Source organism: Pholcus phalangioides, unplaced genomic scaffold, assembly GCF_987345545.1.
Source record: "Pholcus phalangioides strain wild (caught in Gottingen) unplaced genomic scaffold, Ppha-v1.0 ptg000007l_1, whole genome shotgun sequence".
NCBI lineage: Eukaryota > Metazoa > Arthropoda > Arachnida > Araneae > Pholcidae > Pholcus > Pholcus phalangioides.
Genome location: NW_028301600.1, coordinates 61,593,138 through 61,618,143, shown reverse-complemented (window position 1 = coordinate 61,618,143; position 25,006 = coordinate 61,593,138). Strand labels below are relative to the sequence as shown.

General features: G+C 36.0%; 1 protein-coding gene across 1 annotated transcript in view; it reads left to right on the top strand.

Moving 5' to 3' along the window:
• The window catches only part of Pdcd4 (Programmed cell death 4), a 64,233-nt gene that overhangs the window by 23,204 nt on the left and 16,023 nt on the right, over nucleotides 1–25,006 (top strand). The window contains exons 2-5 of the mRNA XM_089233721.1: nucleotides 15,119–15,228; nucleotides 19,538–19,651; nucleotides 19,921–20,142; nucleotides 24,236–24,333. Of these exons, the coding sequence (XP_089089847.1) occupies nucleotides 15,119–15,228; nucleotides 19,538–19,651; nucleotides 19,921–20,142; nucleotides 24,236–24,333 (544 nt within the window). The remainder of the gene's footprint in view (nucleotides 1–15,118; nucleotides 15,229–19,537; nucleotides 19,652–19,920; nucleotides 20,143–24,235; nucleotides 24,334–25,006) is intronic.

The following is a 25,006-nucleotide window of genomic DNA, read 5'->3' as shown; positions in this document are numbered from 1 at the left end:
TTTTTCAGCCTTTATCTTTTGTCTCTACTAGAATAACAATTTTAACAATAAACGCTTCTGACATAGAGGGGCTAAAACACACTTAGCCAAAGTAGCAAAAACTGCTCCGTGCTCTATTAAATGCTCTAATTTTAATAAACTTTCGGTCCATGTAAATAAAATTGTTGAATAAAATGTTTTTTTTTTCATGAGTATATTTGAAATACGCAAAATTGTGTAAACAATTATCATAATTTCTGATTCTTCTAACGAATTTTTTGGAACTAAGCGAGTTTCGCGACATGGATACACAACTGTATGTTTAAATACACTATTTACTGCTATATTATTCAACCCCCCCCCCCCGGACGCAACGAATCTATTAGAAAAATTTCCTTAAAAATTGTAAAAACGTTATGCAGTCAAAAATTCGGTTGTAACGACAACTCGGCTATAATGTCAATAATTGGCGGTCCGAAATGATTCCCGTAGAAAATAATGTTAATGAACCTTGCTTATAACTAGATGGGACAAATATTCGTCTGCTATTTGATATTCGACCCTTTTGCCGAATATTCGGTTCGGCCGAATAATGCTTAGGTATTCGACTGAATACCTGTGTAACTCCAATGGCAATATGAGAAATGGCCTTCTTTGACGCACAAGCTTCGTGCGGAGGCCTTGTTCTACAGGTCGTGTTGCTTCAGGGGTCATGACACGCCTTAAATGAATAAAGTATTTTCAATTTTGAGATGAGATTTGTTTTTTTTTTTCAGTTCTGATTCAGAAGTTTTGGAAGATTTACATGTTGCATATCAGCTTTTGATTGCATTTCTGCAACACAATTAACTGAGTAACACAACAAGCATAATGAATTAAATCGATCACGGTGAAGTCTAATAATTACAGTTAAAAAACTGTACCCTATCTCATTTGTTATGAATGTGCGTATGAAACAGTAGGTCCCTACTCCGAACTATATTTGGAACAATAGACAGTAAAGACATGGCTTTCATTTCGAAAATTGAGAGCTGGGGGGGGGGGGTAAGCATGATTTTTTGGAAAAAAATTAAGAAACGAAATACACATGTAAGAGCAAGGGGCGACTAAATTAGTAGTGCCTAGAACGGCGTCATCTTGAAGTCCGTCTCTGTTAAGAGGGGCCCGGGCAACTGCCCCCTTATGAATTGCGTCTCCTTTCCTGACATGATAAGCGCAATTATTTTTAATTGGTTATTTTTTTTCGCGCAGTTTGACTTAATTGGTCCTTACGCCACAAAAATCAAAATCCAACTCAATAAATAAGCAACGTGAAACCCGTGGCTAAAGGATTAAAATACAATATATCATGGTAATAAAAATCTTTCAATTACCAGTTTTTAATGCTTGCTTAAATGTGATAAATTGCATAATTAAAATTCAATATCAATCATTTAAAATCACATTAATTTTATTTTCAATTAAAAACACACCAATTTGATTTATAATTGTGATGAATTTTAAGGAAATTGTGATATTCGGCAGCCGAATATTCGATATTCGTCCAAACCACTATTCGTTCCATCCCTACTCATAACGGGGATGAAAACCATTTCGGATTATAACGAAAATTTTTTCGTCACTTTGTTTCCGTTTCAATGAGGATTCCCAAGACATTCCTACAAATAGTGTTGATCACATCCAGGTAATGTCTGTCTGCCGTTCTGTTCAGGCTGATGCCACACGAGCGGAATTATCCCCGAACGGGGAGAATTCTCGCAACTCTCAAGAAGTTTCGAGGAGTGGCCACGCGCGGGGTGGGGGTGCCAAAAGTCTTAATTATTACCCTGATATGGGCTCAAATAAAATTATACCTTAACAGGCTACTTAAGTTCACCATACATCATTGAAGAGAATGCAGGAAATTTCGATCGTAAGTACGGGATATCGTTAAATTTTTACAAAAAAATTGCAATTCGTTGCTTTAAATGCAAGTCGCTAATTACTGCTAAAATTGCTGCAATAAAGAGCTGCTGCAATCGCAGTAAACAAAAATATATTTCACGAAAAAATATTAAAATGATCTGGTGATCACACATTTCATTGAGAAAATAAAATTTGGTTAACCGGGATCTCTCTCTCTCTCTTAAATACTAATAATGCCGTAATAATCCATAATATACGGGACATTGCCAGTTGTCATTAAAAACATTATGAGAAGTAGGCACAATCACCAATCGTAGTTAAAATTCCAGAAAAAAATTTGACAAAATTTTAAACGTGACAAATATGTGAGATGAATATTATTTATAATTTTTGCCGTAATTATATCAAAATGTAATTTGTTATAAAAACGCTGTGAATTCGCGACTTTGGTAAATATTACAAATTTAAATATAGTTTAAAAAACGGGAGAAACATATATTAAAAAATCGGAACGAAAATTACGGGTTTGTCCCGTAATCGGGACAAAGTGTTCCGTCATTGTTTAGACATTCTACTGGTCCTTGCTTTTAGAAAGGTTGAGAGCACGGCTTTATACTAATTAAGATGATTTATCGGGAGGGGGGGGGGAGGGACGTGAAATAGGCAAATATTGAATTTAACTATACACCGACATACAGGGCGTACATAATTAAAAGATCTTATTTTAAAGTAGCCTACGAGCGAAACCAGTCATCAGTGTTGAAATTTTGTGAAATTTTGAACAAAAGTTCTTGAAAAAAAGTGTGAAATTTTGTGGAGGACTTATGCAGTGTGATGGGAATTTGTTTCAGGGGGAAAAATTTGTTGCACATGTCGCCACCAGAGGGCGTTTTACTTTGAATACCTGTAGTAAACATGTAAATTTATGTGACGTCACGCAGCAGCTGTTATAAAACCTAGAAACATTCGCGAAGATCTTGTTTCTCAATGTGTTTACTGCTCACAATGACGATAAGTTTACGGGATCACGCTTTCTTGGTCAAATTGTTCTACCAAAACAGCAATTCCGCAGTAACTGCTCTACGGAAATATCAGACTTGGAAGAGGATTCAAAAAGGTCCAGTGAATGTTAAAAACCTTCGGAGTATGATCACAAAATTTGAAACCACAGAATCGTTGGCTGTTCGTCCTGGAGGAGGAAAACCTGTTTCTATAGACGCAGTACAAGGAGGTTTCGCTTCAGGTGGAAGAGAACAGAGCTTCAAATTCTCATGGTGCACTAGTATCAGGCGTTTAGCACAGGCCACGTTCAACTGTCCATAAGATCATGCGGAATATATCCTCAGATATTATCCGTACAAACTTTCACTCGTGCAGCGGTCGCTTCCACATGATTATGATGCTCGACTCCGGTTCTCACTGCAGTTTCTAGTTCGCGTCGAGGTCGATTCAGAATGGCCTTGGAATATCTTCTGGGCAGACGAAGCGCATTTTCACTTGGATGGTGCAGCCAATACTTACAACTGCCGAATTTGGGAACAGAAAATCCGCACGCTATCTTAGAAGATCCGTTGTATTCACCAAAAGTGACGGTATGGTGTGGATTTACTGCATTTATTCTCGGTCTCTACTACGAGGGGTTACGTTCTACAGGTCCAGTGACATGTTCGATCACCGGGAAACGATATGCATTGCTGTTACAGAACGAAAGTGTTCCGGCACGTCACTGCCTTGCAGACACAATGTTTATGCAAGACGGAGCTCCTCCACACACATTGCAGTGTGTGTTAAGGTTGTCCCTAAAACACATTTTACAGAAGAACGTGTCATCAGCCGGCACTTCCTTAATCTATGGCCTCCCCCGACCTTAATCCATACGATTTTTGGCTTTGGGGGCATTTGAAACGTCTGGTAAGTCGTGACAATCCAAGAACTTTACCTGACCTTAAAGGCAGCATTTCACGCCACGTACTGAACATTTCCCGCACACACTTCGGTGAATTGTGGAACATGCCATCTTGCGATTTCACATGGTATCTGAAAATGATGGCCATCATGTGGAACATGTTTTGTTGCAGTAACAATTGTAAACGTTTGCCTAAATATGTCATTTCTTAATAAAACGCCCTGATCCCCCCCCCCCCCCCCGAAACAAATTCCCATCACTTCATGAAGTCGTCCACAAAATTTCACAATTTTCTGATGACTGATTTCGCCTGTAGGCTACTGTAAAATAGGGTCTTTATTATGGATGCCCTGTACTTTTCGGCAGTCATGTGAGCTACGATATCTGTATTTTTTTTCAACTGTACGGAGCTATTTTCTTTATGCAGGGCAAAGCGATAGGAGATGTCTTTTGTTTGGGCCAAAAATCTTAAAGGCAGTTTAAAATAAAAAGACAGTCAGTTTGGCTGTACAGTATATTTTATTCGTTTACATACATTTTTATAGCTCAAAGAGAGGGCATCATTTTCCAGAATGATGCATAGAGAGAGAAAAGGTCCTCCAGAAAGTAAAAAATACGTGGGGATGGTACTCTTCCTCACACACATACATACTCGATTATTAATTAAAAAAAGAGAAAACAGCCATCATCTGCTGAGGCAGGTGGCGTCTAATTCGGATAAGACAGCTCAATGCGACTATACTGCACCTTCCCTCACAATTACATAGGAAACAGAATATCCCACTCTGTGTGTGTACGTTGAATGTTCTAACCCACATCGTCCCTCTACACATGGCGAATGATGGTCGATGTGTTCAATGCCTTCTTTAAGTTCAACTTGTACTTTATTAAAATATTAAAACCTCACCAGTATTCGATAATAATTTAAAAGTTCCAGTCGCTAATGTCGGATATAACGTCGCATGTTGCTTGTTCTGATGTAAGTACTCTGCAAACTTTGAAATGTCTCCTATATTTTCACATGTGAGATAAAAAAACCAAAAATGTTTGAACCATTTTCTACAGGGCGGGCAAAAAGTTCGTAGAAACTTTAAAAATTCATACAAACCGGAAAAATAACCGAAATAAAAAACGGTTTGCAGGGTCAGCGTCGCTACGGTCATGGGAATTTTTTAAGACGGGGAAAACAATAACTCAAAAAACAGTCGATAGGTGGCGCATGGGCGAAGTTACGGAAGGCATTGCCCCCCAGCGTCAAAGGTGGAGTCGACTGATCAAATATATATGTGTATATGTTAATTGACATCATCATCGTGCCCCCCCCCCAGACTTCCAAGTCTATCTCCGCCTATGGTGGCGCTAGTCAACAAGTCAAAGAAAAGATACGCAAATAACGAACAGAATGCCTCTAAATCGTTTATTACAGCAGTATGTGTTCTCATGACCACCACTACAAGGGCTAACAACGGCAGAGTGTAGCAGGTCCACATACACGGTGAACTGGTAGTGGATTAGGAGCGTAAGTTCTTATAACCGTCTCATTTGCATATTTCCACCAAATTCGCTCGTACCAGCGCCACCTATCGGCAGTTTTTGCGGGTTTTTTTTCTGTCTGGGAAAAAATTCCCGTGCCCTAGCTATGCTAACCCTGCAAACCGTTTTTATTTCGGTTATTAGTAATTATAAATTGATAAATTTTATTTGCTAAATTAATTTTAATTATTTTTATTTATTTTTAAAATATATGAGTAGGCCTATAACTAAAATTTATAATTATTAAAATTATAATTAAAATATTTTTAATTATTATTTATAGTTACAATAATTTATTGTTATAATAATTAAATTTTTTTTATCGACCAATCATTAATTAATCATTCAACTCATCAACTCAGTGTGCGGAGTAAATGAGCCAAAAATAAAACGGTCACCCTAATCATAAAGAAATAAAAACTTCATGCAAAGTATTTGATTGCCTCTGATTATATATTTTCCGTCAAAAAAAGGTCTTGAAAACGTCAACCTTGGTTGTAACGATAAAATTTCGTATCGTAATAACCGAGTTTTACTGTGTTTGCGGGAGGCGTTTTTGAAGTTACAGATGAATAAATGCTATGGGTTTTTTACGAAGTGGCTTCTGAGAATTTTTTTTATCAGCGTATGGGTTAGCAAGGAAGTCGAAAGGACAGATACGTTTGGTGGAATGAATTATCAATTGTGTCGCTTTATTCTTATCAAAAACAAATTATTTTCTAGTCTATATATTGCAAATTTAAATAAAAAAAACCATGGTAATTTACTCCATTCTCTTTTATTATCTGATGGAATGATACATTTTTAATTATAAAACGAAAATAACTCTCTCCAAGGCCGTCTAATCAGGTTTGAGGGCCCTCTTTTTTAATTTCTGTAAATATATCTTTTAGAGTAATGTGCCTCAACCACCGAGTCTCGACATTGCCCAGTATGGGCTGCCAGAAATATTTTTGTAGTCGCATACACGATTTTGCTCTCATACGCATAACTATACAGGGTGTCTTGTAAGTGAGGGTGTTGTGGGGTTAAAGGCTTGTGAGGGTGTCTAATACGGCTTCTTATTTCATCAACCGTTCGTCTAGAGATATACTTTCCATTTAAAAAATGCTCAAAATGTATTCAAAAACTACTCTGTACCAGTTTTGAGTGAAAATACAGTATGGTACAAAATAAGAAAGCCTAAGTTTTTAGTCCCCTTGTCCATTAACTTCCTATTAGAAAGTTGTTCTCCTGTCTTTTCTGAGTCCAACAAAAGAGATATTTTTTTTAAACTAATATTCACAGATATTCGAATTCGAAAATGGGAGAAAAGTTGGGAAAGGGCAGCATTAATGAAGGAAAGGAGCAATGTGTCCACCGGTTAGTTTTTGCTGTTATTTCCCAGCTTTTCTCAGATTTTTGAATTAAAATCTCAGTTATTGACATGGGATTTTTTTTTTTTTGGGCTCAGAAAAGACAGGGCAACGACTTCCTTCTTAATTGGAAGTTATAGGACAAGGCGACCGTATAAAAATTTAGATTTTTTCATTTTGTGACGCACTGTATTCTTACTCTTATAACTGGTACAGGGTAATTTTTGAACGCCTTTCGAGCATTTTTTAAACTGGAATCATATCTCTACGACAGGCGGTTGATGAGATAAAGGCCGCATTAGTACTTACAGTACACCCTGTATTCATCAGTCTTTCTCAAAATGTATGTCGTGGCTGAAATAAGTAAGTCGGGTAGTCGTGTCTCCAGTGGTGTAGATAGTCTTGCCTGGTTCGCAAGAGAAAACCTGGGTTCGAATGCCGGCGGAGACCCAGATGACATTTCTTTCCGCGTTCACATCGGCATAATAACCAAAAAAAAAAAAAAAAAAAATGCCAATTTGCTTGACTAAAGTTTGAGGACATCACAAAATTTTCTGAGTTTAGGTGTTTCCATCAACGTGAGAAACATCACGTCCCGGAAAAGACTGAAAAAGTCATTGTGGTTGTTTTTCTTGAAAAAATTCTTGGCTCCTAGTAAATTTTGTTGGCATATACAGTAGCAGATTAAAGTCGGTCGGGATCCCGGGTGCAAAAGAAAATATTGGGCCCCAAAATTAGAAAAAAGTGCGAAGTTTGTGTTTTTCGGGTCTCTGTGCTCCCGCCGTTAAATCCGCCTCTGGGCATATATATACATACATATATACTGTAATTTGTTTTTCTCGATCTGTCAAGCCCAGTTTTTACAGTGGTATACGGAAGAAATAAGAATTTTTTTTTTTTTTTCAGAACGAGTGAAAATTTTTTTCATTCACTGCCCCGTACGATGTAAATGTCTGTTTCTATCGAAGTTGCCAAAGCACAAGATTTTGATTGTGTGGGACATGAAATGTGTTGAGTGAGAGAAAGTGGTTTTTTTCGCAAACCGCGCGAGCACGTGCCTGACCTAGAAATTCTGTCTGGATGGTATTGAAAGGGAAATCGTTGCACCCGGTGGGTTGGTTTGTCACGTAATATTGAAGGGAGGCATTAGTTCACTTGATCTGTAGAATTCAGAGATATACAGGTTTTAATGAAGGGAATCGTTCTAATTTGGGGAAAAAGCGGATAGCCGCATCAATAGTTATATCGAATAGTAAATAGTTAAACTAATTTTTCCTTTAACATTTTTTTTTTCGCGGTTTTTCAGACTCGGCTAACGACTGTGGATGCTCGCCAACACATAAAGCAGCCACGTGGTGAGCTGAATTTTCGCGCATCATCAGTGCTCGATTTCAAGAAATACTACTTCTTCCCTTCCAGATTGTTTTATGAATAATTTCATTTGAAATGATTGAATATGTTATAGTAAATGGACAAATCCGATGATTATGCACCATTTTTTTAAGTTTGATAAATATTTATCATATAATTGACAATTTATCACATTTACCGGTGTGATAATATATAATTTCCAGGTCGTATTGGTAAAGATGGTAGATCGTCAATGAAATCACTGATATTTACCGGAATTGAGCTTAAACTTCAGTCTAGCGTGATGGATTCAGTCAGTAATGTTGATTTTGTTGGCATTGTTGATAAATGGAAAGAAAGCCAACATTGCCGGCGAATATACATTATCACCAATTTATCACATTTACCGTAGCATAACAGAACGTAGCACGAGAGAGAATGCATTTTTTTAAAGCCCACACTTGAGTGTTTTCAATGCACCTGTTAAGGCTCTTAGGATCAAACTGGACAAAGGGTGGGTCATTCTAGGAACTTATCTTTAGAAGGTGTTGATTGAGTCCACATTATTTTGAAACATGAAAAGAAAAAATTACACAAAACTTTGTCATACAGCTTCAATGGATATTCAACTACCTGAATATAAGCGATTTTTTTTGCTTAAATTTTTGTCTTTGTTTATTATGAGTTTTTTTTCTGAAAAGAGCAAATACCCGGTCTGGGTTAAAAAAATTAAAAATTTACATTTGTCTTTCAAGTTGTACATTTCACTTTTTAAAAAATAAGATATTTCTCCTTTTATGACCAATTTAAGTTGTTAAATATTTTTTTGAATTTACTTATTTTAAATTTGATACTTCCAATTACTAAAAAAATTTATTTTTCTCATGTTAACTGCAAAAACCACATTTAAAAGTGTTCTTTCTCTGTATTTGAGTGTACTTCGCGAACCCAGTCTCTACAAATGTGGCAATGGATCCATTCTTGTCTTGATTTGAACTGCGCATCTTTTTGAGATGTTGATGTTTTTGTGGTAACAATATTGTATAACTGCCTAATAACTTTCTTACTGCTGCTTCTGAAGCAAGGAACTCTTTTTAGCTTTCTTAATTTTTACCTCTCCACTGTTGATTTTGAAAGTATAAGGATTTAAACTTTTTGCCCCACCCATCCATACCAGGTTTGCCCCACACCGGCATTGATGAAACAAAATGGCTCAATTTTATTCAGTGATGCTTTCAATTTTCTACTGATGCGTTTAAATGTTGAAAAATAACGAATACATTCATGAACTTACGATTATGATTCTTCAATCATTTATCCGAGTATGGCAAATAGCTAATATAAAGCAAAAAAAAATTGAATTATTTCTACCTAAAAAATTACACTAACCACTCACTTCCTAATCTTAGTTCAATTTTTTTAAGGGCTGTAGAAACAGTAATTTACATGTTTTTGGGTGGATCGAAGCACTAGATTCTGAGATAATGCTTTACCCGCTTCAACCATTACTTCGTAGACACAACCTCTAGGACAGCGGTTCTCAATCTTTTTTGACTTGAGGAGCCCCTTAGGCTTATTTTTTACTTATTCATCAAAGGCTTCCACACAAAGCTCAGAACATCACTGAATGTCATTTCACCTAAGGCGACTGAATTCTAGAGGCTATAATTTCACCTATAGCCATTGAATATAGCAGGCCTATTTGCATGCGCCATCTTTACCCTTTTTTTGTAGTATATCCAATGGCTATAGGTGAGATGACCTTTAATGATGTCACGAGCTTCACGTGGAGGCCTGCTATAGATGGTGTTGGCTGGCCCCGGCCCCTCCACACACGGGTCTAATGATCATCTGCTCCATGACTGAAGCGGGATTCATTGCTGAACACTATATGGTGCCAGTTTGCTGGTAGCGACTCCACTCTAGACGACTCTGCTGATGTTGTGGGGTTAAAGGCGGACGTCTTAAAGGCCGCTGTGAGCCTAACCCCACCTCAGCCAAGCGCCATGAGATGGTGGAAGGTACCACATGTGATATGGAAGAGGCTGTAGCACGTTAGATAGCAGACAATAATGTCGTTGATGAAGTATGGGCCTGTTGCTCAACTTAGGTGAGATATCTTGTCATATTGCTGCTGAGAGGGTTTAAAACGGTTGATGGATTTGAAAGTTAATTTCAATAGAATACCATATTGCCCAAAAGATTAAAATAGTACTTAGAGTAATGATTTATCTCTCATTGAGCATCAATATAGACCAGGGGTTCTTAACCTTTTTTAGCTGGGACCCAAAATCAACAAGATTGGCTTCGGAACCCATGGGACAGCTTGTTCTTTAAAATTACTGAAACCAGTGATGCAATAAGTGCATTTATAACAGGACTGCAAAGGGATTCGTACGGCTCATCTGGGAAGACACTACAAATCAAGTTTGGGTGACGACCCATATTGTTCAAGAATCCATGCCATAAATGGTTTTGTACGACCCATTTAGGAAGCCCTCATCAATCAAGTTTGAGTCTGTGATCCATAGTTCAAGAGACCCTGGCTGTCATTTCTACTTCCCATCTCAGAAGCCCCTGCAAATCAGGTTTAAGTCTGGACCTATAGCTTGAGTATTCCTACTTGTAAGCAGATTCACACAACCCATCTCTGAAGCCCCTGTAAATATAGAAATCTTGGGCTATGTATCATAGCTCAAGAGATCCTGGCTGTCAGTGGATTTCTACTACATGTCTCGGAACTCCCTGTGAATCAGGTTTGGGTCAGAACCTATAGCTCGAAAATCCTTGGCTGTTAGTGGGTTTGAGCGACCCATCTTGGAAGCATGTGTGACCCAAATTTGGGTCCTGGCCCATAGGTTAAGAACCCCTGATATAGATGAAGTGAACAAAGACTTTGCCAAAAGAAAAACCCTCAAAGAGTACTAATTTTAAGTTGGCGTTTATGTTTGAATTCATTTTAAAATTATTACTGTAGATGCAAGTTATATTCTTCACATAATCTTTCAAAAAGTAGCATTTTAAATTTAAGGAAACTAATTTATTCAGCATATAACTTTTTTTAAATTTTAATGTTTTTTATAAAAATATTCAGGGCGTCCTGTATAAAAACCGTTTTACCTGCATTTAATGCTGTTCTTTCCCAAATTGCCTCAGTTTTTCGAATTTGAATATCTCAGTGAATATTGCACTTAGAAACATGGAATTTTTTTGTTGGTATCAAGAAAGATAGAGCAACAACTTTCTAATAGGGGTTTGGGGCACATGGGGGACTGTATAAGAAGTTAATTTTTTTTATTTTAGTAACTATATACCCCAAACCTTGAAACATGAATGACATATTTGAGTACTACACGTTATTTGGACAATTTTTCTAATTGAAAGTACACCTCAATGATCAGTGGTTCGCCAGTAAAATGCAATACCTCCTGTTTGCTATATATCACCCTGTATATATATATATATATACACACACACAGAGTATTTTTATTTTTGATCACTTTTGGTAAGGGGGGAGGTGCATTCCTTCCACGCTTGCTGCTGGGAAAGGAAACAAGTTCTAAAAAGATCATTTGAAGCCATAAATGGAATGATAATACTGCTGCTGTTCGAAGATTGTTTATATGGTTTCTTTGACATTTTTATTCAGCTATGTATAATACATGTGTACTCTCTCTCTACTTATTATAAATTTCATGCATATTTCCTTGTTATTTTGTGATGACATGCAGAAACTGATTAAAATTTGATTACGGAAAGGCTTTTTTGAAAGAGATGAGGTAGGTATTTTTTCCTGTGGAAATGGATTGCTGTAAGGGTTTCACAAAAGATTTAATGTAGGCAAGATGTGATTTTGACATGCCCCCCCCCCCACAGAAGAGAGACTGACAGGATTCCAGCCAGAGGCACAGACATTAAGAAAACATTGGGGGGGGGGAAGGGGCTGCAAGCTGCCAGTCATGTCATCCCGTATATACGAGAGGAGAAGGGTGCATTTGATTGTATATTCATCAATTACTGGGGGGGGCATCAAACACCTAATAAAATTTATTGGGGTGGGGCTACCTCAGCCCCCAGGTTCTGGTGCCTATGGTTCCAGCCAGGGGGCTTGGGAATCTTACTGTTGTACTTACTAATATAAACTCTAACTTATATATATAACTATAAGAGGGCTTTGAAAAATTCTGGCTCTGGGGAGGGGGGGTGGTGGTGGACACAGCTTCACAATGTGGGAGCTCTGCATTTCAAATTGATGTAAACATTATGCTTATTTATGTGTCCCAAAGTATAAATATTGAATTTTTAAATATATGTTTCATATTTTGAGTATAGGCTTGTATATAGCCTAAATGGTGTTTATGAAATAACATAATTCATCAGTGACCCTTTTTGAATCAGTTTTTATGAATTAACTATTAACCAGAGGCGCTTATGTAAGGAAAACATTGATTGGGAGTCTAGAGTTTCTGTATATCGCTTATATACAGTTTCAAGGGTGTAGCCTACACACCGGAAATGCAGTGAGCTGTGAATTGAGCATTTCTGAACTATTGGGAGGCATAGGCAGAGATAGACCTGGAAGTCTGGGGGACATGATGATGTCAATTCACATATACATATATACATTAGATCAGTTGACTCCACCTTTGGCGCCCCCCCCCCATGCTTCCCAGTATCTCTGTATCTCTGCCCATGTTGGGGGACGGGATGAAGAATTCTTTGGCTATGGCTGCTCAGTCATTCAGTTATTATCAGTTTAACTCCTTTGCAATGACAGCATCTGTCCCAAAGAATTTCAATGCTATAACGAGTTTACCATTATATCAAATCATGGGCAGAATAACATTTCAGAGAAGCTTTATTATATAAATTCACATGTTTATTATGAGTTACTATTGGTGTTACTATATAAATAAAATAACTTATTTTATATGCATTTAATTTTACGATGAGAAAATTCATAAAATTTTAAAAACTTTACAATTACTTAAGTATTTCTTGATAGAAACTTAACAGAAAAACATACACACTTACCTTTCAAATTATTTTAATTCTGCATAAATTTAGCAACACATTTTATAAGAATAAAAACAAAATAAACAATGGTGACATAGCTTTTAGTCTGCATCAGTTTTATAATCACAAATTTATAGTTTTTCAGATACTGAAAGAACAACTCCTTTCAACATGATTTGAATGGAGAAAATCGAGGTAGATGATAGTACTAGAAATGATATGACCACAGACAAGCAAGTAAAAACATGTACTGATGAAAAAACTTTGCAAACTGGTGCAGTAAGCTTTGCAGAAAGTGGGGCACACTTTCCCCTTATCAGTAAATCTGTTTCATTTAATACGTTGGTTGTTTTGGTCCCTACACGCGTTCAGGTATACAATGTGCCTTCTAAGAACTCTTGACCACACCATTCTTTATTCTTCATGTCATTTGCTCTAAACTATTGTCATGCTGACCGATAACAGTGGAATGAAAAGGATAAATCCACAACTCCTTTCGAAAAGAAAAAAGCAAAATGATGGGAGAAGAAATGTTGTGTAAATTCTTGGGAAATGACACATTGACTTTGTATACATCTGAACAACAGTTGGCATTATAATGAGTTAGCACTAAAACAGGTTTTTACAATATAATCTCTATGAAAGAATTCTTCACTGAAAATTTGTGCTGCTAAGAGTGGGATTGGCACTACAATAAGGGGTTCTATAATGGGGTATTACTGTATATACACTACGTAATATGTATTTGCTATGGTAAATGTGATAAATTTGGTTATTATACATAATAATCAGCTGTTATGCATAATTTCCAAGCATTTTGATAAGTTTGATAAATTTTCCTAAATTTATCACTTTTACCGGCGATTAGTCATGATACCCAAGCAGGGCCACAACTACATGCTTGGTCAGCTGGGGCAAGCACGCATTTTGGTGCCCCCCTCATGATGTTGAAGGAGAGGTAAAAGAGTAAAATTTGCACCCTCTCTACTGTCCGGCACCTGCACTTTCCTAGTTGCAGCCCTGTACATACCCATTAGTAGCATGAAGCACTGAGATGAATGCGTGTTATAAGGAATTGAAAAGAGTGTGTCTGGTGTATTGGTGAGCGCACTTGCCTGGTATGTAAGGGGAACCAGGTTCGATTACCAGGGGAGACAAATCACTTTTCTTTCCAAATATTAGTTTCAGCATAACATCCAGAAAGTTCAATTTCTCAGAAAATTTCGGGCCGAAGAAATACCATCTCGATGCATGATAACATTTGATACTTTTTTTGTGATTGGAAGTTATCTCTAGAATAGGGACATCAGAAGTGTTTCCGACCTGTGGGTGCTTCTAATGTTTAGCTTCAGCTTTAAGTGGGAGAGATTTTGATTTCTTAGTTCTGGGGTTGCACAGTTCACCAAAAAATGGTCCAACACTACTGCCTTAGACCAGTCTCCCAAACTTTTTGTTCCATCACTCTCTTCAGAAATTTTTCTCTCTCATCGCCACCAACTCAAGTAAACCCATAAGATCCTATGTTAAATTAGTAGGTTCTATTGCCCCCCCCCCCTGGACCATTCTATCACCCACCAGGGAGCGATATTGCCCACTTTGGGAAACACTGCCTTAGACTAACAGCTTACAAATGGTAAGGCACATTGATAACTGGGTGGACTCATTGTCCTCCATCTTAGAGTAGCAAAACCAGTTTTTTGTTCAAAGTGCCGTCTAATCATAAAAAAAAAAACCGCTATAGGGAACAGCTATTGGTTATAGTGATAATATAGACATCTGATTTTGCACAAAAATGGCAGATGAGGCAGTGTGGATCTTAGATGGTCCCAACAGCCCTAGCTTTTGGATAATCATATGGGTGGGCAAATCTTTCTGGCCCATATTGGTTAGCTATTGAGATATAAACATTAACCCTAATTACACAAATGATTGATGTCAGAAAATAATTGGGAGCATAATATTTATATTAATAAATTAATATATAATTAAGCTTTCACAGGTGCAGTAAGTATGATCAAGTTATCTAATGCTTGGGAAATTTTATTTTGAATTTATTCGCTAATTTTTTTTCAAGGTGGAGCTGGTGGGAAAGGCACATGGGGAAAACCTGGCAGCGAATTAATTATGGATGATGATATTGCACCTGAAGATGTTCGTGATCCAAATTATGACATTGAAAACCAGGTATGTTTTTTATGTAGTAATTAATGATATTTATGAAAAATCTCTTAACTGAGTTGATATTGCCTTTTAACCAGGGCCGCAACTAGATGCTAGCCAGGGAATGCACACATTTTGGTTCCCCCTTGTTATGTTTAAGGAGAGGTTTAAGGGTGAAATATGTGCCCTCTCTCTAGTCTGGTGCTTCAGGAGTCAGACCTACCTGCTCCCTCTAGTTGCAGCTCTGCTTTTAACAGTAAGCATACGTAGTTGAAAGGCAATAAGAACTATCAAAGGAAAGCAACAAAATTGTACTAGATGACAAATTTCAATTAACTCTTAAATTTCTCAATCATTTATGAGTAACTGACATAATAGTATAAGAATGAAATTTTTAATGAAACAATGCAACTTCTTAGGAAATCATGTACTGCAACCTGCAGAGAGATATAATGATTCCTTAATAAATGTTTTAAATTAACATTGTTTTTCTTCATTAAAAAAATAAGGCTAGAAATAAAAATGAAATTTTTTAGCACAGCGAAAAGGTTAAAGTCAATACAAAACCAATGTTGAATATGACTCTGGAACCTGAAATTTTGTAGCACTGTCGATGAAAAACTTTCTAGACATTCTGAATGGATGAAGGGTCTCATGCTGTTATCTACATTGACTATATTGTGACAAATTGCATTTTAGCCAAAGGCCTGAGTAGATAGATGGTAAATTAAACTATAGAGTTCTAACTAAAAGAAGGAAAATGCTCTCTAATTTCAAACTTGAGACAGTTGGGGCTCTTAAGTTTTGAATGGCAACCTGTCGAGACAAAAAATTTCAATTACAAATTTCTACCTGGCTCATGAAGTACAATAGTTATTTCCTAGTAACAATAATAGTCAGAATGTATTGTTATAAAAAGTCATTTTCAAATCTCTGCCCTGCCATGTTATCCAACTGACCACCGATATAATTCAGTTTACCATATCCCTAGCTGAACATATCAAATATGCTTGGTGAAAAAAAAGAAGCAAACTTCAAGATATTAAAACCTCCAGAAGAAAAGTTGGAATCATAGCATGTTAAAAAATTCCGTAATAATAATAGCCTTACAAAATGCTAAAACTGCAGAAGAATTCTGCATTTAATTATACAGGGCTAAGTCAGAAGCAATTTCACATTTCGTCTAGAATAACATCATTTACCATATTTCTATGTATAGTTTGGAGAAGGATAATCTCTTTTCTCTGGAGGCACACAATATGTATATCTCATTTTAAATGGTTTTATAATGATTCTTTTTTCAAGTTAAGACCTGAAGTACACGTGTCTACCTAACTCAAATGGTCCTAGTAAAGATATTGACCCAAATTAATTAATAAATTAAAAAAAAAATTTAAAGGGAATTTTTGACATAAAAAAATCAATCAAAAAATTTTTAATAGTCAGTTTTGGCTCAAGTGTGAAGAAGTTATTAATTTTGTACATAATTAAATAGAAAAAATTAAAGATGAGTTATTAGTTTGTCTGAATAGCAAAAAAAGGTATAAATAGGTATAAAATTAGGCAAGAAATGGTGTCAAAAGTTAATTCTGCATTGTTGAATAATGACATGGTCATAAAAATTGTATTTTAACCCTTGAAAAAATTATTTAAAAGATTATAGATTTCAAGGAAACACATTTTATTTTCTGGATATTATGCTGAGGTGAACTCGGAAAGAAAAGTCATCCTGTTTCCGCCAGGATTATAGATTTCATTTTATATTTTAACCCAGTGATGGGCAAACTACAGACCCTGAGCCAGATAGGGTCTGCTTAAAGGCTCTATTCGGCTCACTGCAGTTTTTAAAATAATAGTATAGAAATGTTGTATAATAAATTATATTGGCCCTCCAAAATTTTTCTTTTTTTTAAGGCCTGTTCCTAAAAAAGTTTGTCTGTCAGTGCTTTAACCTATAGTTTTCCTACCTCTTTAATGAAGAGTATAATGACTTCCTATCCTTGTATGTAAGATGATGTTGGTGAGAAAAATGATTTAAAATCTATGGAAATAAACTTGATGCCAATTTATGAGTAGATATGCATTAATTAGTTACAGTTTTATATGTATAGCCTCTAGGAGTGTTGCAAACTTTTTTTCAGGAGTGTCACAGTGAGTTGATTTATGCTTTACAGTGGTTATTTTATAAAGGGGAAACATCTACTAAACTATTCTGGGGAACCACAGCTAAACCATGAACTTTTGCAACCAGCGAGGAGCTGTTGGTGACAAAAGTTTGAGAACCACTGTATAACCTATAAAAAAATTAGTTAATACAGTTAAGTGCCTATACTTGGGGCAATTTTGAACTTTGCACTGAAAAATCCACCCCTCAGATAAAATTTTTAAAAAAACCAAAACCCCCCCCCCCCCCCCCCCCACATCCCACATTTTGAAGATGGCCTAGAAGAGTGTCTAGGCCATTTGTACTGATAATTTGAAAATTTTAGGTGTACATTTAGTACCTAAAAAAAATAAAATGACATTTATCCCAAGTTAGGCATGGGTACCTTAATTTTAGACAGTATAGTTTGTGTGTTGTTTCATGTTTAAGTGCCTTATTTTTAATTTGGGACTGGTTAAATCTTTTTAGAAAGACAATATCAGACTAAAAACAGTTGAGAAATGCTATTCATAAAAAATAACATCATAACCTTCAAGACAAAATCACAGAGTAAGTTCTCTGGTAAGAAAATATCACACATCACAGCACATATTCAAAAAAGGAACAAATGAACTTGGAAAGTAGAAAAACTCTTATATAAAAAAAACTAGAAAAAATTTAATGTGTGTAATGACTTTTGGCATGAACAAATAATGAACAAAGCATTGAAATGTTTGAAAAGCTAGAGAACAAAAGTATGACAATCTTAGATGATACACTAAGAAGTTTCACAATTCTGTTTATCTCATTTCCAGAAACTTCATCAATGTAATCAACATTAGGAAATGAGAATGCATCGGTTTTACCAATGCAAATTCTCATAAAATGGATTATGAACAGCTGCCCATCTGAACTAGCATGTATGATCATTCCCATGCAATTAATTTGTAATTCCTTGCAATGTGCCTAACATGGGACAGTGTCCACAGTTTGGACAAACTTGACTTTTTCTACTCAGGCCAGGCTATAACTAACAATAATGGTGATACAAATTTAATCAAATTTTACCTCCTTTCAATTACTGATATTGAACAATACTTCCGATTCTCTCTCAGATGTTTCATTTCCTTCTCTTCATTTTTTGTCCATACTCTAGCACCCTGTTTTGTAATCTACATTATTGTGGTTACCTATACAGCTTCAATCTCTTCATCGCAACTTATATATGTATAGATATATATTCACCTCATTCATTTTACTCAAATGGGATATGTATTATCTGTTTGTTTATTTTTTTTGTGATGACAAAAAATAAAAATATTTAACCAGCATTTTTTATAGGGGAAACATTACCTAACATTGCCCTAAATCATGAAACCCCCATACCTAAACATAACTGAGGTGTAAAACTTAGTAGTTCATTAAAAAACTTACCAATTTTCAGAAAACATGAAAAACTTTTTCTCAGCCAAAACATGTTCTACACTACTGAAACTATCTGGAAATGTTAACACAAAAATAAACAAACAGGATGACCTGCTTTAAACATAATCTGCAACAACCATCAGGGCTATCAACATATCAAAACAAAAAGTCCCAAATCATCCCATGTATGAGCACTTGAATGTATTAATTAATTTATATTAGAGATGATTATTTATCATATAAATGTCTGTATAAAATTTTGATTGAATGATCCAGCTATTAAAATATGTGCTATCCCCAATAATGTATTTTAACATCTATCAAAAGCCATTTTTCTGAAAAGGCTAGTTGTCTGAGAAATGGTGGGTAGATCTATATGGGCCTGTTTTTCTTAAGTTGAATAAGTTTAATTGCTTATGTGAAAAGTTCTGATATTTTTGAAACTTTAACGCAGATTGGTTCTCAACCTTTTTTTTTGACAAAAGGAGCCCTCTTTAGTTTGTCATTTCTGTGGCGGAGCCCATAGGCTTCTTTTTTAAAATTTATTCATCAAATTTACTGTTTTATTTTATTCTCCTTGAGTGGCCACAGAGCCCCAGTTGAGAACCCTGGCTTTAATGTATTCCTTTTTATCTGTTACAAATGGACCTCTTTTGCCTGTTATACGGTTATCTTGTATGAACGACTGAATGAAAAATATGTATTGATTGCATTTAGATTACGATCAGGATATTAGTGAAAGTAAATATATGCAATTGTTCCTAGGACAATCTGGAACTAGTGCGCATTGTCCCAGAATTGACAGAAGAAGATTTGGACAAAACTGTAGATCCTGCTATTCATGAATATTTTGAGCATGGTGACACTCAGGAACTTGTCGTAAGTATGAAAAAATTTAAAAGGAGAATATATGAGATATTCAAGATATGTTCCTATCTCCACAATATACAATATATCTTTAAGATTTAAGTTGAAGCCTATCTATCTAGTTGAAGCCTTTTATCCAGTGTTTGAGTCAAAAATGGGATATAAAATCTGCCCCTTTTTTAAAATCTGTGTTAATTTGAGATTTTTTTCCCATACAAAGCTTTACATTGAGTAAAATAATTAATAATTTTAAGCTAAATCTAAGCTTCATTTTTTTTTAGCTATTGTTCGAAGAACTAAATCTTGGTAGTTTGAAGCCTCAACTTGTGAGTATGGCAGTAAGCCTGGCAATGGAACGCAAACCTTCTCATTGTGAAATGACTTCCATCTTGCTCTCTGACCTTTATGGCCACATTCTGTCTCAAGAAGATATTGCATCAGGTTTTGAAATGCTTATGAATTGTTTATCAGATATAGTTTTGGACACTCCTGATGCTTCTACTGTGAGTATCTTTGGGATATATTGTTTATATAAATGTTAGTTGTTCTTATATTTATAAGACAACCATAAGTATTCTTATGGGCATTGTATAATATTTCATCATGTATATATATTGTTTGTAATTCCATTTTTAATTGAGTTGCTGAATTTTTGAAATATATGGCATACATATTTATTATGGGCATCTTTTTCTCAGTCACCTCATTGGACATTTTGCCTGTTGTGGTGGTGTATTTGTATTATGCTCATGATATGTAATAGTTCACAAAATGTGATATAGAAAAAATAAATAACCTATACTAGGGGGATAGCAGCTGAGATAGCTTCAAGTGTAAAGGTTGTTTGGAGAGTGCAAGGTTGGAACTTGAGCGTTGAAGCGTTACAGGAGGGAGTTAGGGTTTTGGAGGGGCCCAGGTAGAACAGCCACCTGTCATCAAAGAAACAATCTCCACAAACAATGACAGTTTGGGGGTAATGGGTGGTTGAAGATGAGGGTGATAGTGATAGGGGTGTAATTTTCAGGGATTCTGCGGGTAGGGAACAGGGTGTGTAGGGATTTTTAGGGTTTTGAGCACTTTTGTCTTCCTGGAATGGGAGGAGATTAGCAATGTTTGAGACGTTTTTCATAGACAAAAGCCCTCTGGGTAGGTAATCATGTGGGTTGAACCAATCAGGAGTGAATATTAGTGAGTCTGTCAGTACCAGCACTTACTATTATCCGCTCGGGAGGGGGTTCAGATGTGGCAGTGATTCCGGTACTGCCAAAGGGTTTAAAGGTACTACCAGTTTAACTTAGGTCTGAAGGATACTTGGGAGTCACATTCTTGGAGCTTTCCATATTTACAGATAGGTAGCTTCATTGGGAAGGGATTCACCTAAATAGGTAGAGAGGGGTGGTTCTGGGAGATTTACGATAGGCGTAGGTCAAGGTTTTTACTCCCAGACCATGTAGATGGCAATGGAGGTTAGTTAATGATAACTACAACAGTTTTGATAGGTAATTATTCACTGCTGACTTGGATGGCATCTGAATTGACAGTAAATCATGGGGGCAAATTAAAACATGTTCTAATAAATACCAGGAGCTTGGGTGATAAGAAAGATGTTTCTAGAAACTACGATAGCTGTGGAGGGCCTAGATGTTATAGCCATTACAGAATCTCGGGCAAACGATAGGATGAATCATTTTTACACATCTCAGGGGATACAATACTGTTTTTAAGAAATAGATCTGATAGGAATTGGGGTGGAGTTTTGATATACGTGAAAGCATGTTTGAAGGCTAGAGAGTTTAACGTGCAGAGAAGTGATATTGAAACTGTATGGGTTGAGCTTGAAAACAAAAGGCATCGCAATCAGCACTGCTATTTTGAATTTAGTTCTCACTACTTCCGAGGATCTTGTTGAAAATGTTTTGGTGGAGGACAAATTTTGCTCTACTGATCATTGGGAATATTCAAAGACCGATTGGAATCAGTCGGGGTGGTAAATCAATTGGAAGAGAATTTAGTATAAAGCTGCCTCTGTTTTGCATGATGCCATACCCTTTGTTTGTAAAAAGTTTGTTTGTACATTGCATCCCATCTGGTTCACGGATAGCATACATAATCTTTATCGAGAAAAGAACATTCAGAGAATATAAAAATAGACAAGGTGACCTATCATCATTCGCTGATAAAAGAAAGGCATGGAAAGAAGGGATAAAGGATAGTAAAAAGGAAGTTGAATCTCTAGGTTGGCAGATAACATTGACACTGACCCGAAATCATTTTTCAGATATTTCAACAGTAGATGTAAGGGGACAGTTGGCCCCAAGGAAGAAGGTAGTGCATTCAATGATTTTTCTCATCAGTTTTTAATAGAGAAAACAATATTCAACGTAGCCTGCAGGTGTTGCATGGGGTAATAAAATCGTCAACAATATTCAAGTGGAAGATGAGGAGGTCCTAAATCTTCTAGAAAACGTATGTGCAAGTAAAGCACCAGGACCAGGTGATATCTATTCTAGGGTCCTCAGAGAATGTCAATGAATTGTTGGGGCAAGTCACACAGATTTACAAGAGTAGTGTTGCTGAGGGTATTGTCCCAAGGGATTGGAAGCTTGCTAAAGTAGTTCAGATATTTAAAAAGGGTAGTAGAGAATCTGTGTCCAATTATCATCCAGTGAGTTTGATGAGCTCCCTCTCGAAAATTTTGTAAATTATCAAAAGGCAATTGGGGAGGTGGATATATGAGAATATTGTGTTGTCAGATAATCAGCATTGGTTCAGAAAGAGGAAGTCATGTATAACCAACCTCTTTTGCTTCTATGATTACATGACTAAGGCTTTGAGTAAGGGCAAAAATGTAGATGTTGTTTATCTTGATTTCTAGAAGGCACTCGATTGGGTCCAACATGGTGAACTCTTGAAGTGTTCAGACGAGATTGGGGGCAACTTGCTGAATTAGATTTTTGTGATTAAGAGGTAGGTTACAATGAGTTTATGGTGAACAGGGAATTCTGTGATTAGACAGATGTGAAGGGTGGAGTCTCCCTCATGGAAGTGTCCTTGGCCCATACCTTTCACTTTTTAGTGATAAACTCAATCAGGGTATCGATGGGATTGTTATCAAATTCACAGATGAAATGAAACTAATGGGGGTAGTCAATCTGGAATAAAAGCACAGTAGGGAGTTGTTTAAGACCACAACTTAAACAGGATTGCAGCATGGGCATGACATTTAGCATTGACAAGTGCATGTTTGCTCATTTTGGGTTGGACAACCTATGTTTCACTTATGAGTTGAATCGTGTTGTTATTACGGATGCAACTAGGGGAATCGATCTGGGTATTCTGAGCAGCTTAGGTTTTCTGAACATTGTTCAGCAGTGGTGAAAAAAAACAAATAGAATGCTAGGTTTCATTTTCAAAAAGTTCTCTTTGTTGTTCTAAAGAAGTTCTTCTGCTTTTGCAATGCATAGTTCGTCTTGGACTGGAGTATGCTGTGAGGTTTTGGAGACCATACCTACAGAGGGACATAGACTTAGTTGAAGGAGTGTTGGCACATGAGACTTGTGTTATGAAGAGGGATTTCTTTTGAATATTTTTACACTTGAAGAGAACACAAGTGTCGAGAGGAGAATATGATTGACGTGTTCAAAATTTTCAGCAAGATGAATAGGATGGACCATGAATTATTAATATATCATCAGTCGACTGCTTTGACAAGGGAACACCAGTATTGATTGTCTCTAATAGGGTTGTTAATAAATGGAATAGCTTATCCCAGGGGTGGTAAGTTCTAACAATTGGCACGTTTAAAAAGAAATATGATAAACATGTTGGGGTTAATCGAGAAGCTATCCATATTTAGATATGACAACTATAAATATTTTTTATGTGGGTATTGTGTTATATTTTGTCATGCATACATGGTGTTTAGTTTTTATAATTGCATTTTTAATTGGGTTGTTGTATTTTAGAAATATGACATCCATATTTGTGTAATAGGCATCTTTTTCTCAGCCACCTTGTTGGGCATTTTGTCTGTTGTGGCCTTCTATCTGTGGAAATATAGATAACTTTCCTGAAGACCACTTAAGGTCTTACCTTCCATCAGAGGCAATTGTTTTTTGTCCAGAATTTTCTCCCTACATATTAGTTATGTTTATTAAATTATCATGTAGTGGTGGCCCTTCAATAGTTGAGCTTTTTTTGAAAAGGGTGCATTTCCACATTTATCCAAGTAAAAAAACATTTTTTCTCCAAAATGGGCTGCTTTGCAAGAATGGGAACTAGCCCAACAGGTAGCATAGGGGAATGGTATAAGAATATTTAAATATTATGTTTTTTGATCAACATTCAAGGGAGTTATCTACATTTAAATTTTGAAAATGTTCTGTTTTTGAAGAAAATTAGTGGAAATGCTACCTTTTGGTTAAAATTGGAGCTGGTTTAAGTCTGAAAAATTGGAAATAGAATTGGAAGTTTGTAGAATGCAAACTATTCAATATTTGGATTTCTAGGTTGAAATTAGCAGAAATATTCACAAAGATGTAAAAACATCAGCTTGAAATATTTTTGTACATACATGTATTCAAATTTATATTTCAGATTCTTGGAAACTTCATAGCTCGAGCTGTTGCAGATGACTGTCTTCCTCCAAAATTTGTGCGGGAACTGAAAGGAAAAATTGATAGTGCACATGCAAAGTGAGTTTAAATTCAGAAAAGAGTAAAATTTAATATTGTGTAGTCATATCTGTTCATACACATATTTATCATGTTCAAGGCTATATAAATTATAATTATGAATAAGCACCATATTCAGCAAACAAAATAAAATTACTCAGAAATAAACTATAATAATTTACAAAAACTAGGGCTACAGTTTTGATCTGGTTTTGGGAAGTAAGAGTTTTGCTTCTCAACAGCTATTATGAAAGTACAGTAGTTTTGATAAAACTTGATTTGTTTTTTTATTGCTCTCCCTCCAAATGCAAAACTTCACTTTCACTTGTAAAGTATGTGGACATAATTGACAGATAACTTGCAAAAAAAACCAAACACAGTAGGTAACAAACAAAAACTCTCTCTCAACAAAGTTATCAATGGCTGTAAATCCAAATATAGTCAAAACTTGATTTAATACCTCCATTTATTTTGCAGAATTCTGGCACTATCATGAGTTTGATGTAAAATCAAATCACAGTTTAACCTGTGTAAAGCCTAGAAATGAAAGATTTTTTTCACTGAAAATTTCTGCAAAAATAAGTGGGTTTGGCACGACATCAGGAAGCTCTGTAACAGAGTTCAACTGTACCAGATATGTACAAATTGTCTTTCTCCAAAGAAGGGAAATCTGTGATCAGTGCATATAATGGAA